General features: G+C 43.4%; 1 protein-coding gene across 1 annotated transcript; it reads left to right on the top strand.

Annotated features, from left to right (window-relative positions):
* The first annotated feature begins 254 nt into the window (after nt 1–254).
* Nucleotides 255–25106, top strand: TBX19 (T-box transcription factor 19). The gene is made up of 8 exons (XM_006211090.3): nt 255–672; nt 8739–9003; nt 10334–10468; nt 13328–13389; nt 14623–14684; nt 19384–19575; nt 21804–21939; nt 24808–25106. Exons 1-8 carry the CDS (start codon nt 476–478, stop codon nt 25091–25093), a joined length of 1335 nt encoding a protein of 444 aa, XP_006211152.1. The 5' UTR covers nt 255–475; the 3' UTR covers nt 25094–25106.
* Nucleotides 25107–25509: the final 403 nt, after the last annotated feature.

Here is a 25509-nt window from a genome sequence, read left to right as displayed (position 1 = left end):
ATACACAAACATGATTTGCCTGATTGTTGCAGTCTGAGCCTGGAACAATTTTAATTAACGAGAAAATGGTCCTCAATACACCGATTAGACCTCTTCAGGTACAGCAAGATAAAAGCCTGATAATTTGGATGGAGTACTCTTCTTAAACGTCTACTCTGTGCACAGCAGCCAATGGGAAAGCCGAGCTTTCTCCCACCTGATCCAATGAGTAATTAAGAGAGGCCTTTTTCCTCCCCACCTCTCCCCTCCCTCCCCCCCGCCTCCCCCCCCAAAAGCTTAACAGGTTGGTGGTATAATTTGGACTTTCAGGGGTGTCATGCTAGGAGCTGAGGCAAGAGACAGGGCCTCTCCTCTCGAGCTCCCCGGCTCCCCTGTCCAGCTGGGCTGGAAAAGCAGGCAAGTGAGAGGAGGAAAGAGGGGGAAGTAGGTAAAGTGGGTGACATTTCTCAGCAAAGTTTGAGAGGGGCCTGGGGCCATGAGTGAGCTGGACCCTCCGAAGACCAGCGATGGCACTGTTTCTCGCCTGCTCCACGTGGTGGAAAGTGAGCTTCAGGCCGGGAGGGAAAAAGGCGACCCTACAGAGAAGCAACTCCAGATCATCCTGGAGGATGCCCCTCTCTGGCAGAGGTTCAAGGAAGTCACTAATGAAATGATCGTGACCAAGAACGGCAGGTGAGTGTATCTACGACCCTGCTGGGGCTGGCAGGGCTTGGCGAGGAAAGGGAAGCCCCCTGAATATTGAAGAGGCTGCCGCTCTTGGCTCAGAGGCAGCAGGGTCTGATTAGCTGAAGGACAGTCTCACATGGCTTTCCCCCAGCCAACTTAATTAACTTCTCAGACATCACCAGAAAAGAGGAGGGTGAAGCCACCTGTCCTGCCCACATTTTAAATGAAGAAATTCTGGGAAATTACTATAAAGGGGCGGCATGTCCCGTGGGTTTGGGGAATGCACTCCAACATCAGAAAAATAATGTTAATTTTTGACTGACTGCCTGTCCTGGAGCAGATGATTATTCTTTGAGCTCCAACTCCATTCAGATAAGGTAAAAGGCAACTTTATTTGGAAGCTGCATGGTTTCCTCTGAAGTACAGAAAAATTGCTAGACACTTCTAACTAGTTGAGGATTCGGAGGCAAAAGGCCAATTTAATCCCACTGCCTAGCCCTACATCTGCTTCCGCCTGGGTGTCTGTGGTGAGTGTTCATTTGAGATTTTGTGTGTTTATGATGACCTGAGAGCTGTTGCAGTAATAGTTAATGAAACCGTAACATACTGCCTGAGGAAAGAGAAGATGACTTCTTTATTCTCATTGCAACAAATTAGGAATGAACTGAAACAGATCTCTGTTGGTATTTCTTGGATTTGATTAAATTGAGCCCCGCTAAGTGGCTCTCAAGGTAACATTAGGAGCTTGCTTCTATTTAGTAGCGGGGAGAAAAATATTTAGAAAGAAAATCTTAGTGCTCTCAGCTTGGCCAAACTGGTCCCAACATTCAGCTGATGTTCACTGATCTTTCTGTTCACACGGCCACAAAAGTACAAAACGTCGAAAGGCACTTTCAGTATGGTTAGTTTCAGCAGGATTCTAATTGTGACTCTTGAGAGAAATTCTGCTGTCTAATGAGAGAAAAGTCCAGGCTGGCTGAACTTCTGGCAGGCTGCTGTCCTTGTGAAAAATGCTTCCATTCCTGATGTCTTGCTTTCCCATTTCTGAATCAAGTGCACAGTATAGAGAATGAACTGCTCCTTGTCTATCTGAGAAAACGATGAACTTGAGTGTTGTTGTGTGACATTGAAGTGCTCTGTAAGTGACAGGTGTTCCAGAAATAAGGGTGTTTCAATGAAGTGTGATGATGAATTGTAGCGAGAACATCAACCTTGCTGGATGCTCAGATTTTCTCTTTCTAGATGAGTCCCATATTTATATTTATTTCATGTATAGGATTTATTTTTTAACATTTATAATTATAATTACACCTGTTCCTATTCTTGACCTATACTGACATGTTATTTTTGGTAGAAAGAGATAAGAAAACATGTCTTCAATTTCAAAGAACCACCCCAAATTCCTCATTGGATTTATTTTCTTTTCTTTCAAAGATGAGTGATGATACACTTGTAAAACTTTTATACTGTCTGATAACAGGCAGAACTTTCTGTTTGTTTATTGTTCTTTGTAGTTACTGGACAGTAGCTACACCAGCACTTAGCCTCTGTTTGGCTTTCAAAGTGGTCATACACGAAAGTAGAAAAAGTACAATCACCAAATAAAAACAGAGTTCTTCTAACCCAATAAGGAATAAGTAAGTTTCCAAAATCATTGTAATCATTGTAAATTCATTGTAAAATTCAATGTCATATTGGTGTGTACTTCCATCATTTAAGAAGAGCTTTTTCTTGCCTTTTTGCACCTATATAATTTTTATCCACATTTAAAATTTAAAATTCTTCACTTGTTTGAAGTTATGTCATATTAACTATGTAAAGATTATTCTTTGGAGAAAAAGTGTAATTATGGTCCACTTGGTTATTTTTATTTTCTATGAAGGCCCTGCTGCCCTTTCACCTGCCCAGTGAACTGAATCTTTTCTTAGGGTCCTCTTAAGATCTCTGAACCCTTCGGGGTTAAGATTTGGCAGGAGATAGAAAGTTCCCTTTATACTTCAGATAAAGAAGGGAAGACGAATCTCTAACAAACTGATGTGGCTGAAGATGAATGATCATGGTCTGGATGACCCTCAATACCTTAGTTTCACAGAATATACTGTTAACAACACTTCCCTGTTCTTGATACAAACACACCTTTCATGTTTCGTTGTCTTCTTTACTCTCCTCTTCACCTTTCGTTTTCCCTTCTTTTTCTCCTAACCATCTATTCCTGTATCTCTCCTTTTTACCCATTTCCCTCTGGCTGTAGACCCACTATGTCTCTACCAGATGCCCCGTCCCCGCCTTTCACACCAACTCCTGAGCCTGAAGAAGATGTATTTGAGGCCCTTCTCTGGGGAGAAGAAAATTCCTGATTGTTAACCCCCAGCCCTAGCCCTTTTCATTTATGTTACCCACCTGCCCCTGGAGGCAGTTGACTGTCTGACTTTTGTAGAAGCTTCGGGGCTGGGTGGGTGAGTAATCAGCTCCCGTACCCTTGAGCGTAATTGTTCTGCGTTAATAGCAAGTTTTGAAGTAGCCTAGGATGGGTGAATGAATTAAAAGACTCATTTTCAAATGGAGACCGATTTATATATATATGTATATAAATAGGAGACTTGCTTCTGACATTGAGCAGAAGTACCAAAGTGAGATTTCCCCTGAAAAACACTGCATTATCCCTAGAAAGTGGGATTATGGTGGCTGCCTTCCCTCTGCCTGTCCCTCCCTCCTCCCTCGGTTTTAGTGCTGCTTTTCCCTTTCCTCTTTTTTTTTTTCTTCTTCCCTGGTTTTTTGTTTAAAACGGTTGGTTATTCATATTCAACAGTCATTCAGACATAACAATAATAATTATAATACCTCCCTGGAGTGCATTTGAATCATTTCCAGCGCATCCAGCTTATAAGTACTTCCTTTCATCTACATCCTTTAGGCGAGGAACTAGTATTTTAAGTTGCAGAAAAAAACTTCAGGTTTCAGCGGCCAATAAATGAAATCTCTTGCGCCTTGTATTTTCTCTGCTATAACATCTTCACTTTAGGGGAAGATGTTGTATTGCATGTGTATTTCCATGCAGTTAACTAATTTGACTTAATTCTGTTTAAATTTGCCTTGAGGAGATTTTAAGAAATTGGAAGGATTTCTAATGTAATTAGGATTTCTATGTAATGTGTGTCTATTTATTATCAGAAAGTAAGTGTTGGGATCGCTAAGTTGAACTTGCCAATGAAAGGAATGTTGGTGCAGTGAGCTCATGTTCCTAGTTTCCAGGGATGGCGGTGCTAGAGGAGAGAAAAATCAAGGTTGCACATCAGGAAATAATTTTCCATGCCCCTGTGGTCCATGCGTATTATTTTTTTTTATCTTCAAAGTTTACAGTGGCAGTTCATGAGGATCGTAGGGATTTGTGTGACCTGCCTCCACCCAGGCTGCTTCGGTGTCCGGCCGCTCTTCTCACGCCTGCTCGCCTTCTCATAAACCCCAACATCCACGCACGCATGCGCACACGCTCCGCAAGCTCGAATGCGTGTTTGCAGATGGGAGGTGGAGGAAGGAGTTTACAAGTGACACTTTCTGAGTTTTGCCTTGAATCGTCTCTACTGTTCTCCCACCTGGAAATTCTGCCTTATCTCTACCCCCTTTCTTCCCGCAGACATCACTCCTCACAGCCTCCTTCAGCAGTGCGGGCTGTCAAGATCTCCTGTTAGGGAACTAAAAACCGAAACGCTAGCCTTATAGCAAAGCAACAGAGATTCGTGGGTCAAGCTCAAGCATCTGGTTCCTCGCGTATGGTTTTGGGGAGTGCTTATCCCCCTGGCACATTTGTTCCTCTGTCTCTCCCTGTCTCTCTGCCTCTCTCTCAGGTATAGAGGCTGATTTACGTATTTCTCAGTTCAAAGAGTTCAAAGGCTCTTGGCCATCTCTGTGGTGAGCCACACCTTGGGAAGAAAAGGGAGAAAAGATCAAATTGATGAGAAGTGCAGTTCATCCCTGAAAACACAGCCTGGTTATGAGTGCTGTCCACAAGTAAATAGACAAGATAACCGAGTCCTGGTGAGGCTGGAGAAAGAGGCAGAGGGAAGGTAGGAGGAACTGAACTTGGCTTAGAGGCAGGGTACGTTCCAGTTCCAGTTACAAAGCTTCTGTAGGTTGACTGACTTTTATTTTTTCCGTTATTTATTTACTTCATTAGAGGACTGACAATACATAGCATCTCTTAGTTGATTCATCTAGTGATGAAAAAGTTAAAATAATTACAAAATCCTTGGCAAATGAAGTACTAGACAATAAAGCAACTGATTCTACCACGTTTTATATGAGCCTGGATGCTATGGCTTCTTCACTTCTTTACTTTCTTCTTTAATTTTTTTTGTTCACAGCTTTATTGTGGTAATTCACATACCATTCAATTCACCCATTTAAATGCACAATTCAGTGGTTTTTGGTATGTTCACAGAGTTGCGTGTATAATCCCACAAATAATTAAAGAATATTTTCATTATTCCCCAAGGAAACTTTGCATCCCTTAGCCATCACCCCCTGGTCCTCCATCCTCCCCAGCCCTGGCAACCATAATCTCCTTTCTAGCTCTATGGACATTTCATATGATTGGAAGCATACAATATGTGGTCCTTTGTGACTGGCTTCTTTCACTTAGCATGATGTCTTCAAGGTTCATCCATGTTGCAGCATTTTTATTGACAAATAGTATTTCATTGTATAAATATACCTCATTATGTTTATTCTCTCATCAATGAACATGTGGGTCGTTTCCACTTTTTGGCGATAATGAATAATGCTGCTATGAACATCTATATACAAGTTTTTGTGTGGGTGTGTATCTTCATTTCTCTCGCATGTATACCTAGGAATGGAATTGCTGGGTCATCTGGTAACTCTGTCTTTTGACTCACTGAGGAACTGCAAGACTTTTTTTTCCGAAGTGGCTGCACCATTTCATATTCCCACCAGCAATGTATAAGGGTTCCAATTTCTCCACATCCTCACCGACGTTTGCTGTTGTCCACTTAAAAAAACATTGCAATCATCCTAGTGAGGATGAAACGGTCTCTCACTGTGGTTTTGATTTGCATTTCCCTGATGGCTAATGACACTGAGCATCTTTTCACGCGTTCATAGTTTCTTTAGAATATCAGTGCAGAGCTCCCAAAGGTAGCACGAAAGAAGAAAAGCCATTATACATTTTCTATTTTAGGATGCTGCATTCTTTGTGAGACCTAGCAAGATTCAGTTGAGAGAGAGAGATGAGGGCACGCTATTAGCAACAGAAATGAAAATCTGAATTTTTGCTTCATTTTCCCTCAGCCACACTGGTCTTCTTTTTCCTCTATAATCCTCAGTCGTCCAGGCTTATTTGGTCCTTGGGGGCTTTGGACTTGCTCCTCCTTTAGTGTGTAGGTGTGTTCACATCACTCATTTCTGGCATTTGCTCATTTCTTCTCATTATTTAGGTCTTAGTTTAAGTTAGTTCACCCCTGGACCTACCTAAGATCTGTCTAGAATACTTTCTTACTCTTTAATCTCCTTATACAGCTTCACCCATTTCAGTTCCTTCATGGCACTCTTGTGACCTAAAATTATCTTATACATTATAAAAACATCTGTTGATATTTTTTTTGCCTGACTTCTCTGTTAAAATGTAAGCTTCATGGATAGGACACTGGGTCTGCAATTTTTTTTTTTTCTGGCCATTGAATCCCCATCTAGAGAAGTTTTTGGCATAGAACAAGCACTCAAAAATAATTTGTTAAATAAATAAATGAATCTTTAATTATGTATTAAGATTTAGGAAAGCATCGAGGGGGCTCTTCCTTTCAGTGTGGCCCAACCATGTTTACTTTCTAGAAGAATCAACAAGGAGAGAGAGAGAGAGAGAAAAAAAAAAGATGTGGTGAATGTAATAAAAGAGGAGGCAGTGGGGGCGGGGTAAAGGGGCATGGGCTTGTGCTTCCAGAGCTTCAGTCTCCTCACCTGTAAAATGGGCATAATAACATTCACCTCCTTGGGGTGAAGTAAGACTTCAATGAGATATACATACATTAGGTATCCGTATCTAATACGTGCGTACACACACATAGAGATTCACATACATTAAGTCCTAGGTGCAGAGTAAAATTCAGTCTGTGTTAACTATGATCATTTGGAAGGCCATCTTGCATTAAATCATCCCAGTCAGAATTATGTGAAACTTCCTAACATGTCCCATCACGAAGACAACAGTCTTGCTGCCATGCTTGCGTGGCTGTGTCACTGTCCCGGCAGTTCGGCACGAGGGGAAGATGTGCTGCGTGAGCTTTCTCTTCTTTCTTTACTTTCACGTGCACTACGTATTTTTACTGAGACTACTTTTAAACTTTAACGTGTGAAATGACAATTAGACACATTTCGCTCCTGAGTTTTCCTTTAAAAAAATAAAATAAAAGTGAATATTTCAGAAAAAGCACTGGACCAGAAATCAGACCCTCTCTCTGTGTACCTCATACAAATAAGCCAGGATCCTGGCTCTCAGAGCGACCCTATCTGACCCCTAAGATCACTTCTGATGCCTGCTTTAATAATTCTTTGCAAATGGCATTTTGTGCTTTCAGAGAGCTTCTGTTTTCTACACGTGGCTGCTACTATTAAAATAATTGAAAACATTGACGTATATTGTAAAGGGAACCATTTAGTCTGATATAAAGAGGAAGGATAGATAAAAATACTTCTATCGAAGAAGGAAGAAAAGAATGTGTAACTGGAAGAATTTAGACGACACGAACAGCCTCCCTAGGGGAGAACTGTCATTTTTTGTTAATGTTCCTGTCTAATCATGTCATTAAGGAAGGGGAGCGTTGATGTAAGTGATGCAACATCAGGCAAGACCTGGATTTGGGATGCATCGTGTGGTGCACCTTTCCCCTGAAAAGTGTCATTTAATTCACATACTTGTCTTAGCCTTCTATTTAAATTAACTTTCTCTCCTTAAGCACACCCAGACAGAGGGAGGGGAGAAACAGTTCTGCTGGGAGTCAAGGGCTGGAGGAAGCCACCAGATTCTGACTGAGTAGGTCTGGAGTGAGGCCCGAGGTTCTGCATTTCTAATAAATTTCCAAGTGAGACTGATACTGCTGATTCCTGGGCCACTCTGAGTAGCATGTGACTAGACCCTAGATTGTTAGCGTCTCAACTTGGGGATTCATATTTTTAAAAGATGTATTGACAGACAGGACAGTCTGGTCGTGATGAGGGTGTGCCTGGAAATTAGGTCTTTTGAGAAGGTTGGAGCATCTCAGAATGGGGAAGGGAAAATAAACCAAAGAGAGTCAGAAGCTTGGTGAGATAGCTACTCCAAATATTTGTGAGGGTAAATTTGCTGGTGTCGCTCTAGGAGGTGGAAGAAGGACCAACACATCCAGATCAGAATGAATAAAGGCATATTTTTTGAACACAAAGTCCCACAAAATGCTCAATGAAACGATGGTTCCACTGTTACATTAGTGCAGAGCGTGCACAACCCTAGCTCCTTCTCAAAGGCTCATGGTGCGCTCTGATGTATTAAAGCCTCTGACAAGTCCTGCAGAAAAGGAAATTTGTATAGTCAAAGGTCCCCTTCAGTTACTTTACCACAAAACTACATTTTCCCTATTCACACTATTACCGTTATTCAGAACTGGTGTCCTTTGTGAGACGGAGAAGGGATGCTTTGCGGCATTAGTGCAAGAACCTGATGTTTGCTGGGGGAACCTTTGGAGAAAGTGCTCTGTCAGAACATGGCCTCTGACTATACACCTTAAGCTTCAGTTTCCTCCTCTGTTAAATGACTAGATCAGGGGTTTTCAGACTGTAGAATGGAGCATAATATTTTAAAATAAAAGTATTTCAATATAAAATACATTGGTAAAAAGAGGCTCTGTTGGAATCGGGGCCCCTGGTCTGGCCCCACTACATTTGGCCTCCCCGGGGCATTTTCGGCACCCCTGAGGCCCTCCGTGGACGGTCTCCTCAGAGTGGAAAGATGACCGGACAAGGCAGCAGGTGCCTCTCACACTCGAACATCCTTCCCGTGGCTCAGCGTCTGCCTTTTCTTTTAGACGGATGTTCCCAGTCCTAAAGATCAGCGTCACGGGGCTGGACCCCAATGCCATGTACTCCCTCCTGCTGGACTTTGTCCCAACGGACAGCCACCGCTGGAAGTACGTCAATGGGGAGTGGGTGCCCGCGGGCAAGCCGGAGGTCTCCAGCCATAGCTGTGTCTACATCCACCCCGACTCCCCCAACTTCGGGGCCCACTGGATGAGAGCGCCCATCTCCTTCAGCAAAGTGAAGCTGACCAACAAGCTCAACGGAGGTGGGCAGGTACGGTGGGCCGCCCCACTACACCAATCAAGAAATATCAAGGGTGCATTTAGGCAATTAGGGGGTCCTCACCGGCCTCTTCTCTCACGGAAGCCAATTATTCCCTGGAGTCCAAATGTGAACAGGAATAAACAGCTCTTAATTGGTGCTTTCAGTTTTTAATGGACTTCCGGATGTTAAGAGAGAGTGAGAGAGTGCAGTAGTTTACTTAATCATCGGGGCCTTTCAGAGTTTTGTCTTGTGTGTGGTGCTTTTTACCCAGCCCGAGAGGAGGGAGATGTTTGTGGGTACCAGGGTTTTGTTATATCTCCCCGCTTTTTTTTTGGTGTAAGTGGCATGTTGGCAATAGACAACTACCTTATTAAAAAGCTGCTCCTAAATGAAATAATTGCTCCCTCCACTTGGGCATTATGATAATTATCAATAGAATATTGAATCAGCTTAGGGTTTTCAGAAAAAAAAAATCCAAACAAACCTTAAATAAGGAAGGTTTTATTTAAGGTCTCCAATTAGAGTAAACAAGATTCTGAGGCTTTTTATTCTTTTGTTTTCTCCCGTAGGATTGCGAATCCTAGTGAACTGTGTAAAGTTGTTATTTGCTTTATAAAATGGTCACTGTTTTGGGGGGCTTAGCGACACAGCTAGGAGGAAGAAGTCTTGTCCCCCAGATTTCACTTTGGTCAGCCTCTTAGCCCTGTCTTTTCGCCCCTCCGCTGATCTCTGTGCTTAGCCAGCTGGGACGTACGGGTTCTGGTTTTAGGGGTGGGAAGTCATCCACCCAAGTCAACTCAGAAGGTTCCAGTTCTTTACTAAGACAGGAACCTACAAAGTAAACTGTTATTCCCTCCCAGGTTTCACAACATGAGGCTTTCCCAGTAAGCCTTTGATTTGAATCACGAAGAGTGGATTATATGTCGCCTGCAGACATAAGGTAGCATTACTCTCCAGGTAGTCACTTGTGACATGCAGCCCTTGGCAGCATTTTGAGATATGAAGATTCCTCATAGGAAAAAAGCCAGTATGTTTTAAAGGATCAAAATCCACCTTGTTGTGCTGAAAATAGGGAGAGGAAAAAAAAAGGAAGCCGGGATTTGGGCAGACAACCAAACACGCTGTAGACCGATTCCTCCCAGGCCACCTCCCTTCCACCCTCGTACAAGCAGCGCCATAGTACGCTCTCCCCAGTCGTCTGGCAGAGACGGGGGTCCGCGCGTGTGGCCCCCACTGGGGCGCTGCTGAGCTTGGGGCCAGCCACAGGCACGAGGTCAGCGGTCTCCTGTGATGCCCCAGGCTTTGCATGTCTTCTCCGTCTTTTCTTCCACCTCAACAGATCATGCTGAACTCTCTGCATAAGTATGAACCCCAGGTTCACATTGTGCGCGTTGGAGGCGCCCATCGAATGGTGATGAACTGCTCCTTCCCTGAAACCCAGTTCATAGCCGTGACTGCCTATCAGAACGAGGAGGTGGGCGTGTGTGTGTGTGTGTGTAACTGTCACCTGGGAGAGTGTGGTGGGACCGGGTGGTGGTGCGTTTATTGCCGTGACCAAGCTGGGATAAGAGGTAGGTTTTCCAGGATTCAGTTGCCCTCAGTTACTCGGGGCAGAGGTGAAGTTAAACAGCGAGGCAGCTGCCTTCCACGGCCGGCCCTCCCCGCCGCTGGCCAAAGGCCCGCCAGCGCCCCCTCTCCTGATGCCGCTGAGGCTTGGTGGTGCCTTGTCACTCAACCTGCACAAGCTCAGGAGTCCTGGCTTCCAGGGCCTGGGGCATCCTTGCCTGCGCAGAGCTGGGAGTTCCTCCTGCTCTGAAGCAAGTCCGCGGGAACTGACCCCGCCCTGCACTCCCTTTGGGTTTGTTATGCTATCTGTCCTATTAGTTAGCTTTTGGGGGCACACTTTCATCACTTTTCCTGTCTCACTTGAGCCACTCTGGTGGTTAGAACCGAGTAGCCAGAATCTGGTCTCTGCCAGCTAGTTGGGAGCAGGATTTTTGCGTCCATTCAGATACATTAGGCCTGCTGGTCACCAGAAGCACCTGATGGGTTGGATTATTTTTGATTAAACTTAAAAAAAAATATTTTAAAGCTAACCTATGTTTATTAAAAAAAAACCTCCAAAGGATAAACAAATAGTACATAAGTATATACAGTGAGATGAAAAATAAAAGGTAAAAATATCTTTCCCTCCTGTGTCTTGAATCCTACTTCCCAGGGACACTACAAATAATAGCTTAGAGTGTGAGGTTTTTTAATACATAGTCTGTGTATATATAAAATATATGAGCATATAGATTTTCTCACGTAAATTGTCTCACGTTGTACATGTTAGTCTACAGTTTGTTTTTCTCCCCTATTTAACAGTGTCTTGTGAATACCTTTCTATGTGATTAGATTCAGGCATATCCCCTTTTCTGAAATGCCTGCAGAGGATAGACTGAATTTCAGGCAATCAGCTCTGAACTGATGGACATTTAGGTCATTTCTAGTTGTTTGATTTTCTGTGATGAATAATGCTGCAAAGAATATCTGAGTACATTTACTCCTGCTTGCTTGCATGGGTAGGCACCTAGAAATGGAATCGTTCTGTTGAGGAGCGAGCGTGTATGCTTAGAACTCTGACAAAGCCTCAGTGCCTCCCTCCAAAGAGCATTTCCGTTTACAATCCCCCCACCATTCTCAGCACTGGCGATCTCCTACCTTTCTCAGCTTTGATAATCTGATAGGGCAATACAAATGGTATCTTATTGTTGCTTTAATCTGCATTTCTTGATTTGGTAGCTTTAGAAGATTTTGGGTTCCCACCCCACCAACTGAGTCAGCATCTCCAAGAATGGTGCCCAGAATCTGTAGTTTAAGAGTCTCCTTAAAGGATTCTGATGGCCATCCAGGTTTGGAAACTACTGCCTTAGTGCCTACAGGTGAAATTAGTTGCAGATTTAACTCACATCACAGATGTACAAGGAAATGTAATTTTTTTTCTATAGGTAAATCTGGCCTCTTGGCTGAGCCCCTCCAGCAGTCCAGTGGGAACAGAAATTTACAAAATATCCGATCATTTAAACAGGCCCTCAAGTAGTGCCCAGTTTTTGCAGGCTGAAACACTTTGCTCCTCAGTTTGCCCCCCTCTGCTGTGACTCTCTGTAGGACAGAGTATGGGTCCATGAGGGGAGGGTGTGGCTTTTGCAACTTTGGAAAGTGGGGCTGAGTTGGGGACCGTATCCTGGCCTCCTCTGGTCTCTGGGACGATGCCCCTTGCCTACTCACCTGCTGCCTGCTCCTTAGTCTGTGTCTGGTGGAACCTGTCATCTGGTTGCCTGCTGGGTAAGTGCTCAGAAACTTCTCCTGGACCCGTGCTGGACAGTCCCCTCTGAGCCACCAGCCGGGCTAAAAGCCTCCCTTCAGCAAGTACCCAGCCTCTGCCGTGTTTCTGGTCTTGAATGTTCCCCAGGGGAATCAAGTGCAGGAACATCTAACTGCAGAGCTTCCCTCTCCTGAAGACGTATCCCTGCCAATTCGATGTAGATGCACCCTGAGAGGAGAGCGGGCACAGGGGTGGGTGAGGGAGCCAAACTCTTCCTCTATCCAGCAAATGTTTGTTGAATATTGTTACATACTGTATGTAGCTCCACATGCTGGTAACGCTGCACTGTCCTCAAGGCGCTTACATCCCAGTGGGGAGAGATGAGAACAAAAGATATATGACCTCTATCTACCTCTATCTCCCTATGTCCCTATCTATCTATCTATCTATCTATCTATCTATCTATCTATCTATCTATCTATCAAATGGCTCTGAAGAAAAGTGAAGCAGGCTAAGGCTGAGGGTGGGGTGGGGTGGCAAAGAGTAATAGTGGGTGGAAGTGATTGTTAATTTTTTTGTGTGTGTTAACACGGCCCAGTGAGTAAGTGATTATTTAAGAGTTAGGGATATGATGCTCTCACCTGTATACCCTCCACTGTGTCCCAGGGACTAGAAAAGTAACTGACACCTGGTAGGTGCCCAATCATTGCTGAAAAAAAAGAATGAATGAGCAATTGAATGCTAGTTCTGGCACATCAAGCTTTGTGCATTTCTAGTCTTTGTCCTTTCCTGGCTCCCTTGATACTGCAGTCACCGTTTTCACCCCGTGCAGCAATAACGTGTTTCTTGCTGGACAGCGCAATAGTGACTTCATGCAGAAGTAAGCAAACAGACATGGAAAGGGAGGAAGAAAAGAGAGAGGAGAATTATTCTGATTGTATAGAAACTCACAGGTGAAGGTAAAGGGTTCTGTCTGCTCACGCATGTTCTACTTTCACTAACACTTCTTGTCTTTGTAAACACAAGATAACAGCTCTCAAAATCAAGTACAACCCTTTTGCCAAAGCCTTCCTGGATGCCAAGGAAAGGTGAGTAGAGAAATTTCAGTGAAATCGTATAATTTTTTCAAATGTGAGATTTATAATCATCTTGGAAAGAACTAACAAGCAGCACTTGCATTACCTTTGATAGAAAAACGTTTTCAATATTCAATCCAATATCCAACAAAATCAGCAAAACACAACAAACTTGTAATTACCTGTCGCTTATAATAGAGGTCCAGGAGAACCTCAGGCTGATAATGTTTTATCAGCCTTTTTTTTTTTTTAACTATAGATTCTTAAAAGTAGCACAATCATATTAAAAAAATAAGTGATTTGAATTTTTAATAATTCACTCTGCCACAATTATCTCTGAGAAGTATTTCAATTTTTAAAAAACTAGATTTAGCCTAGGAAAGGTGAGTAATTCATATGAGTAATTCATAAAGGTGAAAGGTTCATATCTTTCAGATCTGAGAGAAGAGAAGTTGGAGACTTTGGGGGTGTGAATGATTACCTTTGAAGCACTCGGATTTTGTTGCCTGTGTTTCGAGTTTTCACAATAACTCCTGTAACTGATCTTAACAGATCCTTTTCATCTTAAAGGCTCTGGATTAATGCACAGATGTTTACAATATTGTGTCACAGGGGTCTATCCTATCAACATTTGATTTAGTTTTGATGGTGGAGAAGATATAACTTTTTCAGATAAGTGGTATAATAAAAAAAAATTAGGACTTTGAGCAAGAGATCCTGGATTTGAGTCCTAGCTTTGCCATTTCCTAGCTGTTTGATCTTGGATTTGAGTCCCAGCCTAGCTGCCTATTTGAGCTTGCGTAAGTCAGCTGACCTTTCTGAGATCTACTTTTTAAGTTGGCAAAATGGGTGCAGTAATATTTCCCTCACAGGATTGCTGGTGGATCTAGCATATCACAGATGGGACTGTGCCCTGAAGTCCTGTGCAAGTCTTGACTGTTGGTATTGTTGCTTGAATTTTGTCAGGTAGGCGCACTGCCCACCAATCAGCAAGACCAAGCTGAATAAGCATAGCTGTAAATAAGGTAAATTGGAGTAACCATAAAATTGGAGTTCAAAGTGCAATTGCGCAAGTAGATAAAGTAGGCGGAGAATGGTGGAAAGATCGTAGCTTTGAGAAAAAAAGGTGTTTGATTTTCTTATTCCAAGAAATGGATTGCTCTCCAAAGAGAGTTTGGGGTATACTGTATGCTCTACTTGAATAATCAGCTGCCCAGCCATGGTGCACTTTCCTCACTCTTTCAGGAACCACCTCAAAGATGTTCCAGAAGCCATCTCTGAGAGCCAGCATGTGGCCTACTCTCACTGTGAGTTGGGTGAACACTGGGTGGGAGGTGCCTGGGGCTACACCAGGGGGATCTCCACACACTCAGGCTTTTTGTTTGTCGTGACTGCTTCAGGCTTGTTCCAAATCTTCTATCGTGACCAACAGGTTATGTCTTCCACTCAAGACAGGTATAAGCCCTTACAAGAATTCGCAGAGAACCAACGCTCCTTGGGTGGGAGGGGGTTGGGGAGGGCTTAAATAAATCCCAGGTAAGATACAAATTATAAGGTTGAGTGAAAAAAGCCAGACACAAAGCAGTACTCGCCACATTCAACTTACACATAAGTTGAAACACAGTGAAGACAAACCAATGGTGTCAGAAGCCAGAATAGTGGTTACTTCAGGGTGGTGGCAGTGATTAGGAGAGAATTAGGGAAGGGTTTAAGGATGCTTGTAGTATTTTCTTTCTTTCTTTCTTTTTTTTTTTGAAGCATTGTTGATTTACAATGTTGTGTTAGTTTCTGGCGCACAGCGTAGTGAATATTCTATTTCTTTATTTGATAATTGTTACATGACTGTTTTACTTTGTAGAAACACAATTGAGATGTGAACTAATAATCTGTGTACTTTTCTGTAATATTTCTAAATGTAATAAATGTTATTTATTACAAAAAAATAAATCCTAGGCAGGAGATAAGAAGAGTAATGTACTGGGAATTGCTTAGACTCTGTTTTTGTATCAGTGAGGCTAAAGAGCTCACAGAAGTGCATTCTGGGTATATCTCCTACCCTTACACTCCACTCTTGTCTCTCTGTTCCGGATTTCTTCTGTTCTTAGTACTTGCTAATTTTCGCATTGGTTCCCACTGCACTGCCTCAGGAAGGCTGTAGCTTTGTGTGTGAGGAAGAGTCTGCATTTGCTGACTGGGAAGCTGCAGGGAGAGTCGGAGTAATACACCTGGGATTCTGCGAGTAGGTCGGATGTTCCTGACAGGGTGCCCCCCTCTCTCTATCTCAGATCAGGGAGGGGACCCCGTGGTAGAGCAAGTCTTCCAAGCTGCAGCAGTAACCCAAGGTCAGTGGCATCAGAGCGTCTGAGATATTCTTGAACTTGGATGAGAGTTGTTTGCTAAGATCCCCTCTGCAGCTCTCCAGCTGTGGAGTTCTTGATTCCCTCCTTCCCCCCAAATCTTGATGCATCTTTCATTGCAGAAGTGTCAGTACAGCCACATAAAGAGAAGGCGCTCTCGGAAAAGCACTTGGAAAAAGTTTTCTCAGGACTTTTTTTTTTGGGGTCTAGTTACCACCTGTCACCATTATTGACTATATTCCCTGTGCTGTATGTTTCACCCCCATGGCTGGTTTGTGACTGGAAGTTTGTGCCTTTTCATCTTCCTCACCTATTTATTTTCTCCCACACCCATCTTTTCTCTGGCAACCACCTGTTTGTTCTTTGTGTCAATGAGCCTGTTCTACTTTGTCGTGTTTGTTCATTTGTTTTGGTTTTAAATTCCACGTATAAGTGAAATCACATGATTTTCGTCTGTCTCTCTCTGACTTACTTCACTTAGCATAATACCCTATAGGTCCATTCGTGTTGTTGCAAACATCGAGATTTCATTCTTTTTTCCTGGCTAATATTCCATATATATATGTACAATATTATATATCTGTATCTACCACATCTTCCTTATTGATTCATCTATTGATGGACACTTAGGTTACTTCCATAGCTTGGCTGTTATAAATAATGCTGCAATAAACATAGGGAGGCACATATCTTTTCCAGTGAGTATTTTAGTGAGTTTTCCTTTGAAAACTGCTAAGGAGTGGAATTGCTGGATAAAACAGCAGTCCTGTTTTTAATTTTTAAAGAAACCTCCATACTGTTTTCCATAGTGCCTACACCAATTTACGTTTCTGCCAATAGTGCACAGAAGGTTCATTTTCTCTACATCCTCACCAACGCTTGTTATTTGTTGATAGTAGCCATTCTGACAGGTGTGAGGTAATATCTCATTGTGGTTTTGACTTGCATTAATCTGATGATTAATGATGTTGAGCATCTTTTCATGTGTCCATTGGCCATCTGTAGGTCTTCTCTGGAAAAATGTCTTTTCAGGTCCTCTTCCCATTTTTTCAACTGGGTTGTATATTTTTTTGATGTTGAGCTATACGGGTTTTAAAATATTTTGGATATTAACCAGATATATCATTTGCAAGTATCTTCCCTCATTCAGTATCTGGCCTTTTAGTTTTGTTTTTAGTTTCCTTCATTGTGCAAAAGCTTTTTCGTTTGAAGTAGTCCCATTTGTTTATTTTTGCTTTTGTTTCCATTTCCTGAGGATACAGATTCTGAAAAATTATTGCTAAGACCAGTGTCAAAGAGATTACTGCCTATTCTTTTTTCTAGGAGTCATTGCTTTCTGGTCTTACATTTAAGGATTACCTTTAATCCATTTTGAGTTTATTTTTGCATGAGGTGTGAGAAAGCAGTCCAGTTTTTTTTTTTTACATTTTTTATTGATTCATAATCATTTTACAGTGTTGTGTCAAATTCCAGTGTTCAGCACAATTTTTCAGTCATTCATGGACATATACACACTCATTGTCACATTTTTTTCTCTGTGATTTATCATAACATTTTGTGTATATTTCCCTGTGCTATACAGTGTAATCTTGTTTATCTATTCTACAATTTTGAAATCCCAGTCTATCCCTTCCCACCGTCTACCCCGCACCCCCCCCCCCACCGGTAACCACAAGTCTGTATTCTCTGTCCATGAGTCTATTTCTGTCCTGTATTTATGCTTTGTTTTTGTTTGTTTGTTTGTTTTTGTTTTTTAGATTCCACATATGAGCAATCTCATATGGTATTTTTCTTTCTCTTTCTGGCTTACTTCACTTAGAATGATATTCTCTAGGAGCATCCATGTTGCTGCAAATGGCATTATGTTGTCGGTTTTTATGGCTGAGTAGTATTCCATTGTATAAATATACCACATCTTCTTTATCCAGTCACCTGTTGATGGACATTTAGGTTGTTTCCATGTTTTGGCTATTGTAAATAGTGCTGCTATGAACATTGGGGTGCAGGTGTCATCCTGAGCAGTCCAGTTTTATTCTTTTGCATGTAGCTGTTTAGTTTCCCAGCACACTTATTGAAGAGGCTGTCTTTTCCCATTGTATATTCTTGCCTCCTGTGTCATAGATTAATTGACCAGGTAAGTGTGGGTTCATTTCTGGTCTCTCTGTCCTGTTCCATTGAGCTATGTGTCCGCTTTTGTGCCAGTATCATGCTGTTTTGATTACTGTAGTTTTGCAGTATAGTTTGAAATCAGGAAGGGTGATACGTCCAGCTTTGTTCTTCTTTCTCAAGCTTGCTTTGGCTATTCATGGTCTTTTGTGTTTCTGTACAAATTTTAGAATTATTTGTTTTATTTCTGTGAAAAATGCCTTTGATAGTTTGGCAGGGGTTGCATTGAATCTGTAGATTGCCTTGGGTGGTACGGTCATTTTAACGATATTAATTATTCTAATCTATGAACTTGGTATATCTTTCCATTTGTTTGTGTTGTCTTCACTTTCTTTCATCAAATAGTTTTCCAAGTACAGGTCTTTTACCTCCTTGGCTAGATTTATTCCTGGGTATTTTATTCTTTTTGATGCAATTGTAAATGGGATTGTTTTTTAAATTTCTCTTTCTGATAGTTCATTGTTAATGTATAGAAACAACAGATTTCTGTATATTAAGTTTGTATCCTGCAACCCTACTGAATTCATTTATTTGTTCTCGTAATTTTTGTGGTGTCTTTCGAATTTTCTTTATATAGTATAACATCTGCAAACAGTGGCAGTTTTACTTCTTCCTTGCAATTTGAATTTTTTTATTTCTCTTTCTAGTCTGATTGCTGTGGCTAGGACTTCCAATCCTATATTGAATAAAAGCGGTGAGAGTGGGTGTCCTTGCTTTGTTCCTGATCTTGGAATGCTTTCAGCTTTTCACCGTTGAGTATGATGTTGGCTGTGGGCTTGTCATAGATGGCCTTTATTATGTTGATGCAATTTCCTTGTAGTCCTTGTCTGCTGAATGTTTCTGTCATACTAGGGTGTTAAATTTTGTCGTATGCTTTTTCTACTTCAGTTGAGATGATCATTCACAAACACAGTTCTGTGAAATATTTTACAGCTTTCAAAATGCTTTGCAAGACTCTTGTCAAAGTGTCTAGCCAGCTCCCTCTTTTTACTTTCAGAATCCTCTTTGTGGGGTGGTGATGGGAAGCATTAAGTCTCCTTTTGCTTAGAGTGGGAACTAAAGACACCTTCCCACTGGGCAGAAACAGAGAGGCCTTGACTCTTTCTGGGTCACCAAATTCAACATGTTCTAGCAGCTGTAGATCAGTGAGGAACACACGTATCTAACACCTCCTTCTTAGACTGACTTCTAATTTAATCCAATTAAGTCAGAAACAACTTAACTTATAGTTCAAATAGTATTTTATATAGCCAGGATTCCAGTGTTTCTTAAGAGGTTTTCCAGACTTTGATAGGAACTGTCACCCGTCTCCAAAGAAGCCAGCTTTGCTGCTAACATGGAAGGGGAGTGGCGGTGGGGATGGTGGTGGCCGACTCCACACGGGCAGACACGGTGGTGTGCACGGAGAAACACAGCTGTGCAGAGCGGCTGGTAACCTGATGTCGGGCGTGGACGTTCACAGTCTTCCTCTTGTCTCTCCTAGTGGGAGGCTGGATCTTTTCCAATCCGGATGGAGTGTGCACAGCAGGAAACACCAATTACCAGTATGCTACTCCTTTGCCTCTTTCTGCTCCGCACACCCACCCTGGCTGCGAGCACTACCCCGGCCTCCGAGGACACCACCGGCAGGCGCCCTACCCTTCTGCGTACGTGCACAGAAACCATTCTCCCTCAGGTGTGTGGTTCCGCTAATTAAACCCTTGGGGGTCGGGGGGTGTGTGGGTGGTGGTGAGAAATGGATAAACAGCTAGCAGATACAAGCAACTGAGGACAGAACCCCTTTCATCCAATGTATGTAATGTTATTGTATATTAGTATTCTAACGTTTTATTTTATATACCAATAGTTAATTATATAGTTATGGCAGTATTGGTGGTTTATAATTGTTTGAAATAATTACAAAAATTACTCAGTCTCCCAGTTTCTAATGGGTGTGAAAAGCCTCCTTCCAGGGCGCTGGTGCACTGAGCAGTTTCAGGCTGTGTCTCTAAGAATCAGTTAGTCATGAGGGTTCTGAGACACTAGCCATCACATGGCTCTTCTCTACAGTTTTAGTGCCTGGCTCTGTCCAGGGACTACAGCGCCCAGTGTTGGAGAGCTATGAGGAAGGTCTCTGGGAAGCTGGGTCACTCCGCCTCCAGGCTTTGCTTTGATTCAGCTGGAGGCATGCAGAGCCAACCTTGATAATTTTTGCAGTCTGATTATTTTTTAAGTTGACACTTTTTTTGTGTGTGTACTTTCTTCCTCATTGACTTCTGCCTTGTCTGCCTTGGTCTTGTGTGCAAGCCAACACCTTGCCTGGTTATTAGGTTTGTATGAGGGAAGGGAGATATGAAACCAAGGGTTGATTTCTCATTCAGTTATTCATGCAAGAAATATTCGTTGAGAGTTGACTCTGTGTCAGGTTTTGTCCATGAATGAAATAGATTAGTACACTCCCCTCATGGAGATTCTATTCTCATACGGGGAGACTGACATGAAATAAAACACATAAGTTAAGTTGATGGCATAGGGGATGGAGGAGAGTGTTAAGATTCCAACCTCAGGGACACCCTGAGCTCTGTATCTGCTGAGGAATTTGCTGATCACCAGCTACCTGTCCCTGTGCCCCATCGCCTGCTACTCCCAGCATTGTTGACAGCTGCTCCCAGGAAGGGAGAAAATGGAGTTTAATGACATCAGAAAGTGAGCACTGTTCTCATCTAACCGCCTGCTTCTTTCCCCTGGTCAGCACACAAAACACATCTTCTGAGCATCTACTCTGCACCAGGCACCCTGCTGGGCAGTGGGGATGGGAAGGTGATTAAGGTATGGTCTCTTCCCTGGAGGAGCTCAAGGCTACACGAACACATAAATAATTCATCCTAATACAATGTAGTGAGAACTCTAATGTGGTTCTCGGACCTTGCAGCATCACCTGGGAACTCGTTAGACATGTAGACTCTCAGGTTCTCCTTCTGAAACAGCCTGCAGTTTAACAAGATCCCCAGGCGATTCTTACGCACATTAAAGTTTGAGAAACATTCTGTAAAACACACAAGCCAAGGTGCTATGGGAATGAAGGAAAAAAGAGCAGCCTGGTCTACCCAGCGGGCTTGGTGTCTAAGCTGAGATGTGAAGAATGACTGGAAACGTGCAGAAGTGGGAGTGGCCAGGGGTGAAGACGGACGGCATGGGACACAGGCGGCAGAGGGGGAGGGCACTCCAGGTGAGAGAGTGGCGTGAGCAAGGACACAGAGGGATGAGAGAATCTGGCTTGTCTGGGGAATGGTTTGGGACCAGAGTGTAGAGGGAGTGGAGAGAGGAGATCATGGAGAGGAGAGACTTGGCCAGGTATCCATGGAATCTTCTTCCTCTTTCTCCTCTTTGCCTCTCCTTCCTCCCTTCCTCCTTTTCCTTCTTCCTCCCTATTATGTATACACTATTTATGCAAATGGAGATTCAAAGACATCAAAGACACTCTTCTTGGATGTTTAAATCTACTTGGGGCTGCTGAGAAAGAGAGGTCCTGGTCCTCAGAAATCTCTGGGGCACTGGTGGCCCTTAGGCTAATCTCAAGGGGATGATGACATGGCCCACTTTACAGGGGAAGTGACTGTGGAGACATAAGTTAAATCTGTGTCATGAAGGACACAGCTTCCTACCTCTCTGCGCCTCATCTGTGAAATGGAGATGAGAAGTCATTGTTGTGATGATTAAAAAATGAACAGTGTGTGACAGATGGTTGACATTCAGTAAACCTAAGTTCCCCCTTCTTTTCTGTTTCCTTCGGGAAGTACCAACAAACTGTAGGCATGGGCAGCACTGGCCATGGTTGTATTGTGACCTAGGGTAATGTCACTGGTCACCATCTTTGTATGTTTTCCACACTCCATCAATTGAACTGTTGTTATCTCCCCAAAGTGAATTTGATAGAAACCTCCAGCAATAACCTGCAAGTGTTCTCTGGAGCCGACAGCTGGACTTCCTTATCCTCCACACCCCACGCCAGCATCCTGTCTGTACCCCACACCAGCGGACCAATGAATCCGGGTCCTAGGTAAGACCAGCGCCAGTCACTTGCTCACCGGTCTTAGGGGTTTACTTTCGCTCTGGGGACTCGAGTTCACTCTTTTTCCTAGGGTGGCTTGGTCCAAGCTAATGTCCTGACTTCTGAGCCCCTAGGAAGTGAAAGTAACAACAGGACCAACCTTTCTCCCCTGGAGGAAGCGGGGTGCGAAAGCACCTGCTCAGTCACGTGCTCTTTCCTTTGTAGCTTTGGTATCTGATTTTTAAAAGGGAAAAGATGTGATGGCCTGGGATTGTTTGTCTTCAACCAGTCAGGAATCTGTGAACCGTGGTAGCAGAGGGATACTGAAAAAGGGGAGCCGAAGGGGAAAGTGTAAATGCACACTGAGAATTCAAGACCCTGCATTGTCTGTATTCTCATCAGCTGCTCATTCTCACAGGGGGTCAGATTTGGGGCGCCCGGGCCACCACCAGGCAATAGGGCTGAGTCTAGCATTTAGGACCCATGATGTAACTCTCACACCAGAGACCTGCATTCAGTTCTGACTTCTGGGAATCAGCGTAGTGGAGCAGAAAGTGAAGGGTCCTGGAGTCTAGAGCTTGGGCCCCAGTTCTACCTCCTATTGACTTTGTGACTTTGTGTAATTTTCTTAGACTCACTGAGCTTCAGCTTTCTCATCTGTAACATGGAAATAATGTAAGCTACTCAGTAGAGTTATGATGAGCATCAAAATTAGAAAAAGCAATAAAATGCTTTGTAAGCAGTAACATTCTATATACACGTCAGCTGCTATGTTCAACAAGATAAGCAGAATTTTGAGGTTTAAAAAGAGACTCAAAATTAAAAGATGTCCCATCTTTTTTGAGGGGGGATGTTAGACGACATGATTTTTAAAATTTTCTTTTTTTAAATTGACATATAGTTGATTGACATTGTTAGTGTCAGGTGTACAGCAAAGCAATTCGGTTGTGCATGTACCTGGGTGTAATACACAGACAGAATTTTGAAGACTTAGTCAAAAAAATAAAGGATAAAAATCTCAATACTTTTTTTCTTATATCAAATGCATGTTGAAATGATAATATTTTGAATAGTATCAGTCACATAAGTATTATTAAAAATAAGTTCATTTTTTTCTTTTCATTTTTGAAATTTTTAAAAATGTGGCAACACAAAAATTTAGCTTTGCATTCATTGCTCACGTTTGACAGTGCTTGACTGGGGGATGTCAGGGAAATGCACTGACCGGGGCTGCGGCAGGAAGTGAGAAAAAGAGTGTCCTTGAAGATGCTAAACAATCAAGTGCTAAGTTCCATACTAGATGCTTTATGTGTGTTGTTTATAGTTCTCAAAGATATCCACAAGACTATTAAAATCCCTACTTTTCTGACGGAGGAACTAAAGCTCAGAGGCATTAAAAACTTCCTGAAGGTCATACAGTGAGTCACGTTAACTCAGAGCCCGTGGTTTTCCCACCAGCCCAGCAGGCATCGGGGAGGGGCTCCGACTGATATTGTGGAAGAATCTCTTCTGGAAACTGGGGTCAGAATCCCAGCAAGCTGAACTGGTTTGATGGAAAAAAAAAAGAGGAAAAGAAAAAAGGGGGAAAAAAAGGGAAAAAAAAGAAAAAAAGGGGAAAAAAGGGAAAAAAGGGAAAAAAGGAAAAGAAAAAAAAAAAGAAAAAGAAAAAAAAGAAAAAAAGGAAACAAAAAAGGAAAAAAAGCCCAATGCCTGGGCTTCGGCAGGTTTCGTATGGTCCAGCGTGGTCTGAAATGTGGCAGTGCAGGGTGACATTGCTACCTCTGGTTTCCTCCATGTCATGTTTAACCTGCTGCTGACTCTATAAAGATTTTGCTAAAGACAACTGTTCGGCACTGTCATTGGGTAATGAGCCTATTATCAAGCAATGCAATGTCCTGCAATGCAGAGACTCCAAAAAGTCAGAACAGAGTGATGACTAAAGGCCTGGAGGGTATTCTACTTGTTTCAATTCTAGTCATTTTCATCGAGGTTCTGGTGCAAAACTGGCTGCACATTACAATCAAGTGGAAAGCGTTTAAAAGTCCAGGTACCGCATGCCAGACTGAGTAAATCAAAGCTTCTGGGGATAGAACCCAGGCATTGGTGTTTTTTAAAAAACTCGCCATGTGATTCCAATGTACAGCCTCGTTTGTGAACCAGTGCTATTGGATGAAAGAAGTCCAGGAAGACGGTCCAGCTCCCCAGCTGTTCTGCCAGGGACCAGAGCTGACGGTTGGAAACCTGGGATGGAAGAATTGACTGTAACAACCACCATTTACTGAGTGCGATGTGCTAGGCACCACGCACTCATTTTCTTATTTAATCCTCATAACAGTATCTCTAAGGTATAGATAATTATCACTCCAAATCTTGAAGATGTGGAAACTGAGGCTAATATGTTAAATAATTTGATCAACGTCACAGAGCTATTTAAGTGGTGGTGCTAGGATTCAAACCTAGGTTTTCTGACCCCCAATATGTCCTGGTTTTCAGGCCACAGAGCCTCTCTTGGTCAGTGAGAGATCTTACTCGCAAGCCCCTTGCTGTCCAGATAGCCGCTTTTCACTCCCTGCCCATTTGCATGGGTTGCAGGGGAGGCCTAGAGAAATAAGATGTTCTGTTCAAAACTGAGCACCTTGCTAGTGGCAGGGCCCACATCAAGATGCAGGGCTCAGGATGACGAATCGTCTGCTCGTTCTGGTACAACTTGCTGCTGCTTTGCAGCCACAGGGCCAGTCTGTGTCAGAGCTAGAAATAGAGCCGTGGCCAGGTGCCCTCTTCCCAGACCCTTGCCCCTCTCGGGGCTGTGTGCGGGCTTGTCAGGTGGCATCTGGGAGTGTCATCCAGCATCCTCTCCCCCTCTCTCTGTCTCCGCAGCCCCTACCCGTGCCTGTGGACCATCAGCAACAGCGGCGGGGGCCCTGCCGGGTCAGGCTCAGAGGTGCACGCCGGCTCCCCGGGAGCATTTCTGTTGGGTAACCCAACTGTGACTTCGCCCCTCTCCACCCAGGCGCCCGCTTCAGCCGGTGTGGAGGTTCTGGGGGAACCCTCGCTGACCAGCATCGCCGTGTCCACCTGGACAGCAGTAGCCTCGCATCCTTTGTCGGGCTGGGGCAGCCCGGGTGGGGGTGGGCGCCATTCTCCCTCCTCGCTGGATAGTTAAGCGGGATCCTAGGGAAGGTGTTGGAGGAGAACCTGCTGTGTGTAGAGCTCGTAGAAATCCCACCTGCCGATCCCAGGGAGTCAGACTGTAGGGTCTCCCCACCCAGTGAGCAGAGGGCTGGGTTGTACCGGAAGCCTCCTGGGAGATGGTCTAGTTTGACGATGCTAATTTTGTCACCTGTATCCCTCTGCCATTTTCTCTGTGTGCTCCCGTTTTCTCTGCAGCGTATCCAGCCTGTGCTTAGGCCACAGAATTTTGCTGAGACCTTCCTTGTGTCCTGCCCCTTCCTCTCAAATGATTCTAGAAGGCGGCCCTTCCTGTTTTGTGGAGGTGATGCAAAGCTGTTAGGTGAGCTCAAAATTTACCCAGCCTAAAGCCACTGCTCTGTAGCTTTGTGCAGCCCTGAGAAGTATGTG

This window comes from Vicugna pacos, chromosome 21 (assembly GCF_048564905.1).
Source record: "Vicugna pacos chromosome 21, VicPac4, whole genome shotgun sequence".
NCBI lineage: Eukaryota > Metazoa > Chordata > Mammalia > Artiodactyla > Camelidae > Vicugna > Vicugna pacos.
Note: the sequence above shows the minus strand (reverse complement) of the source record. Positions and strands in the feature narration are given on the sequence as shown.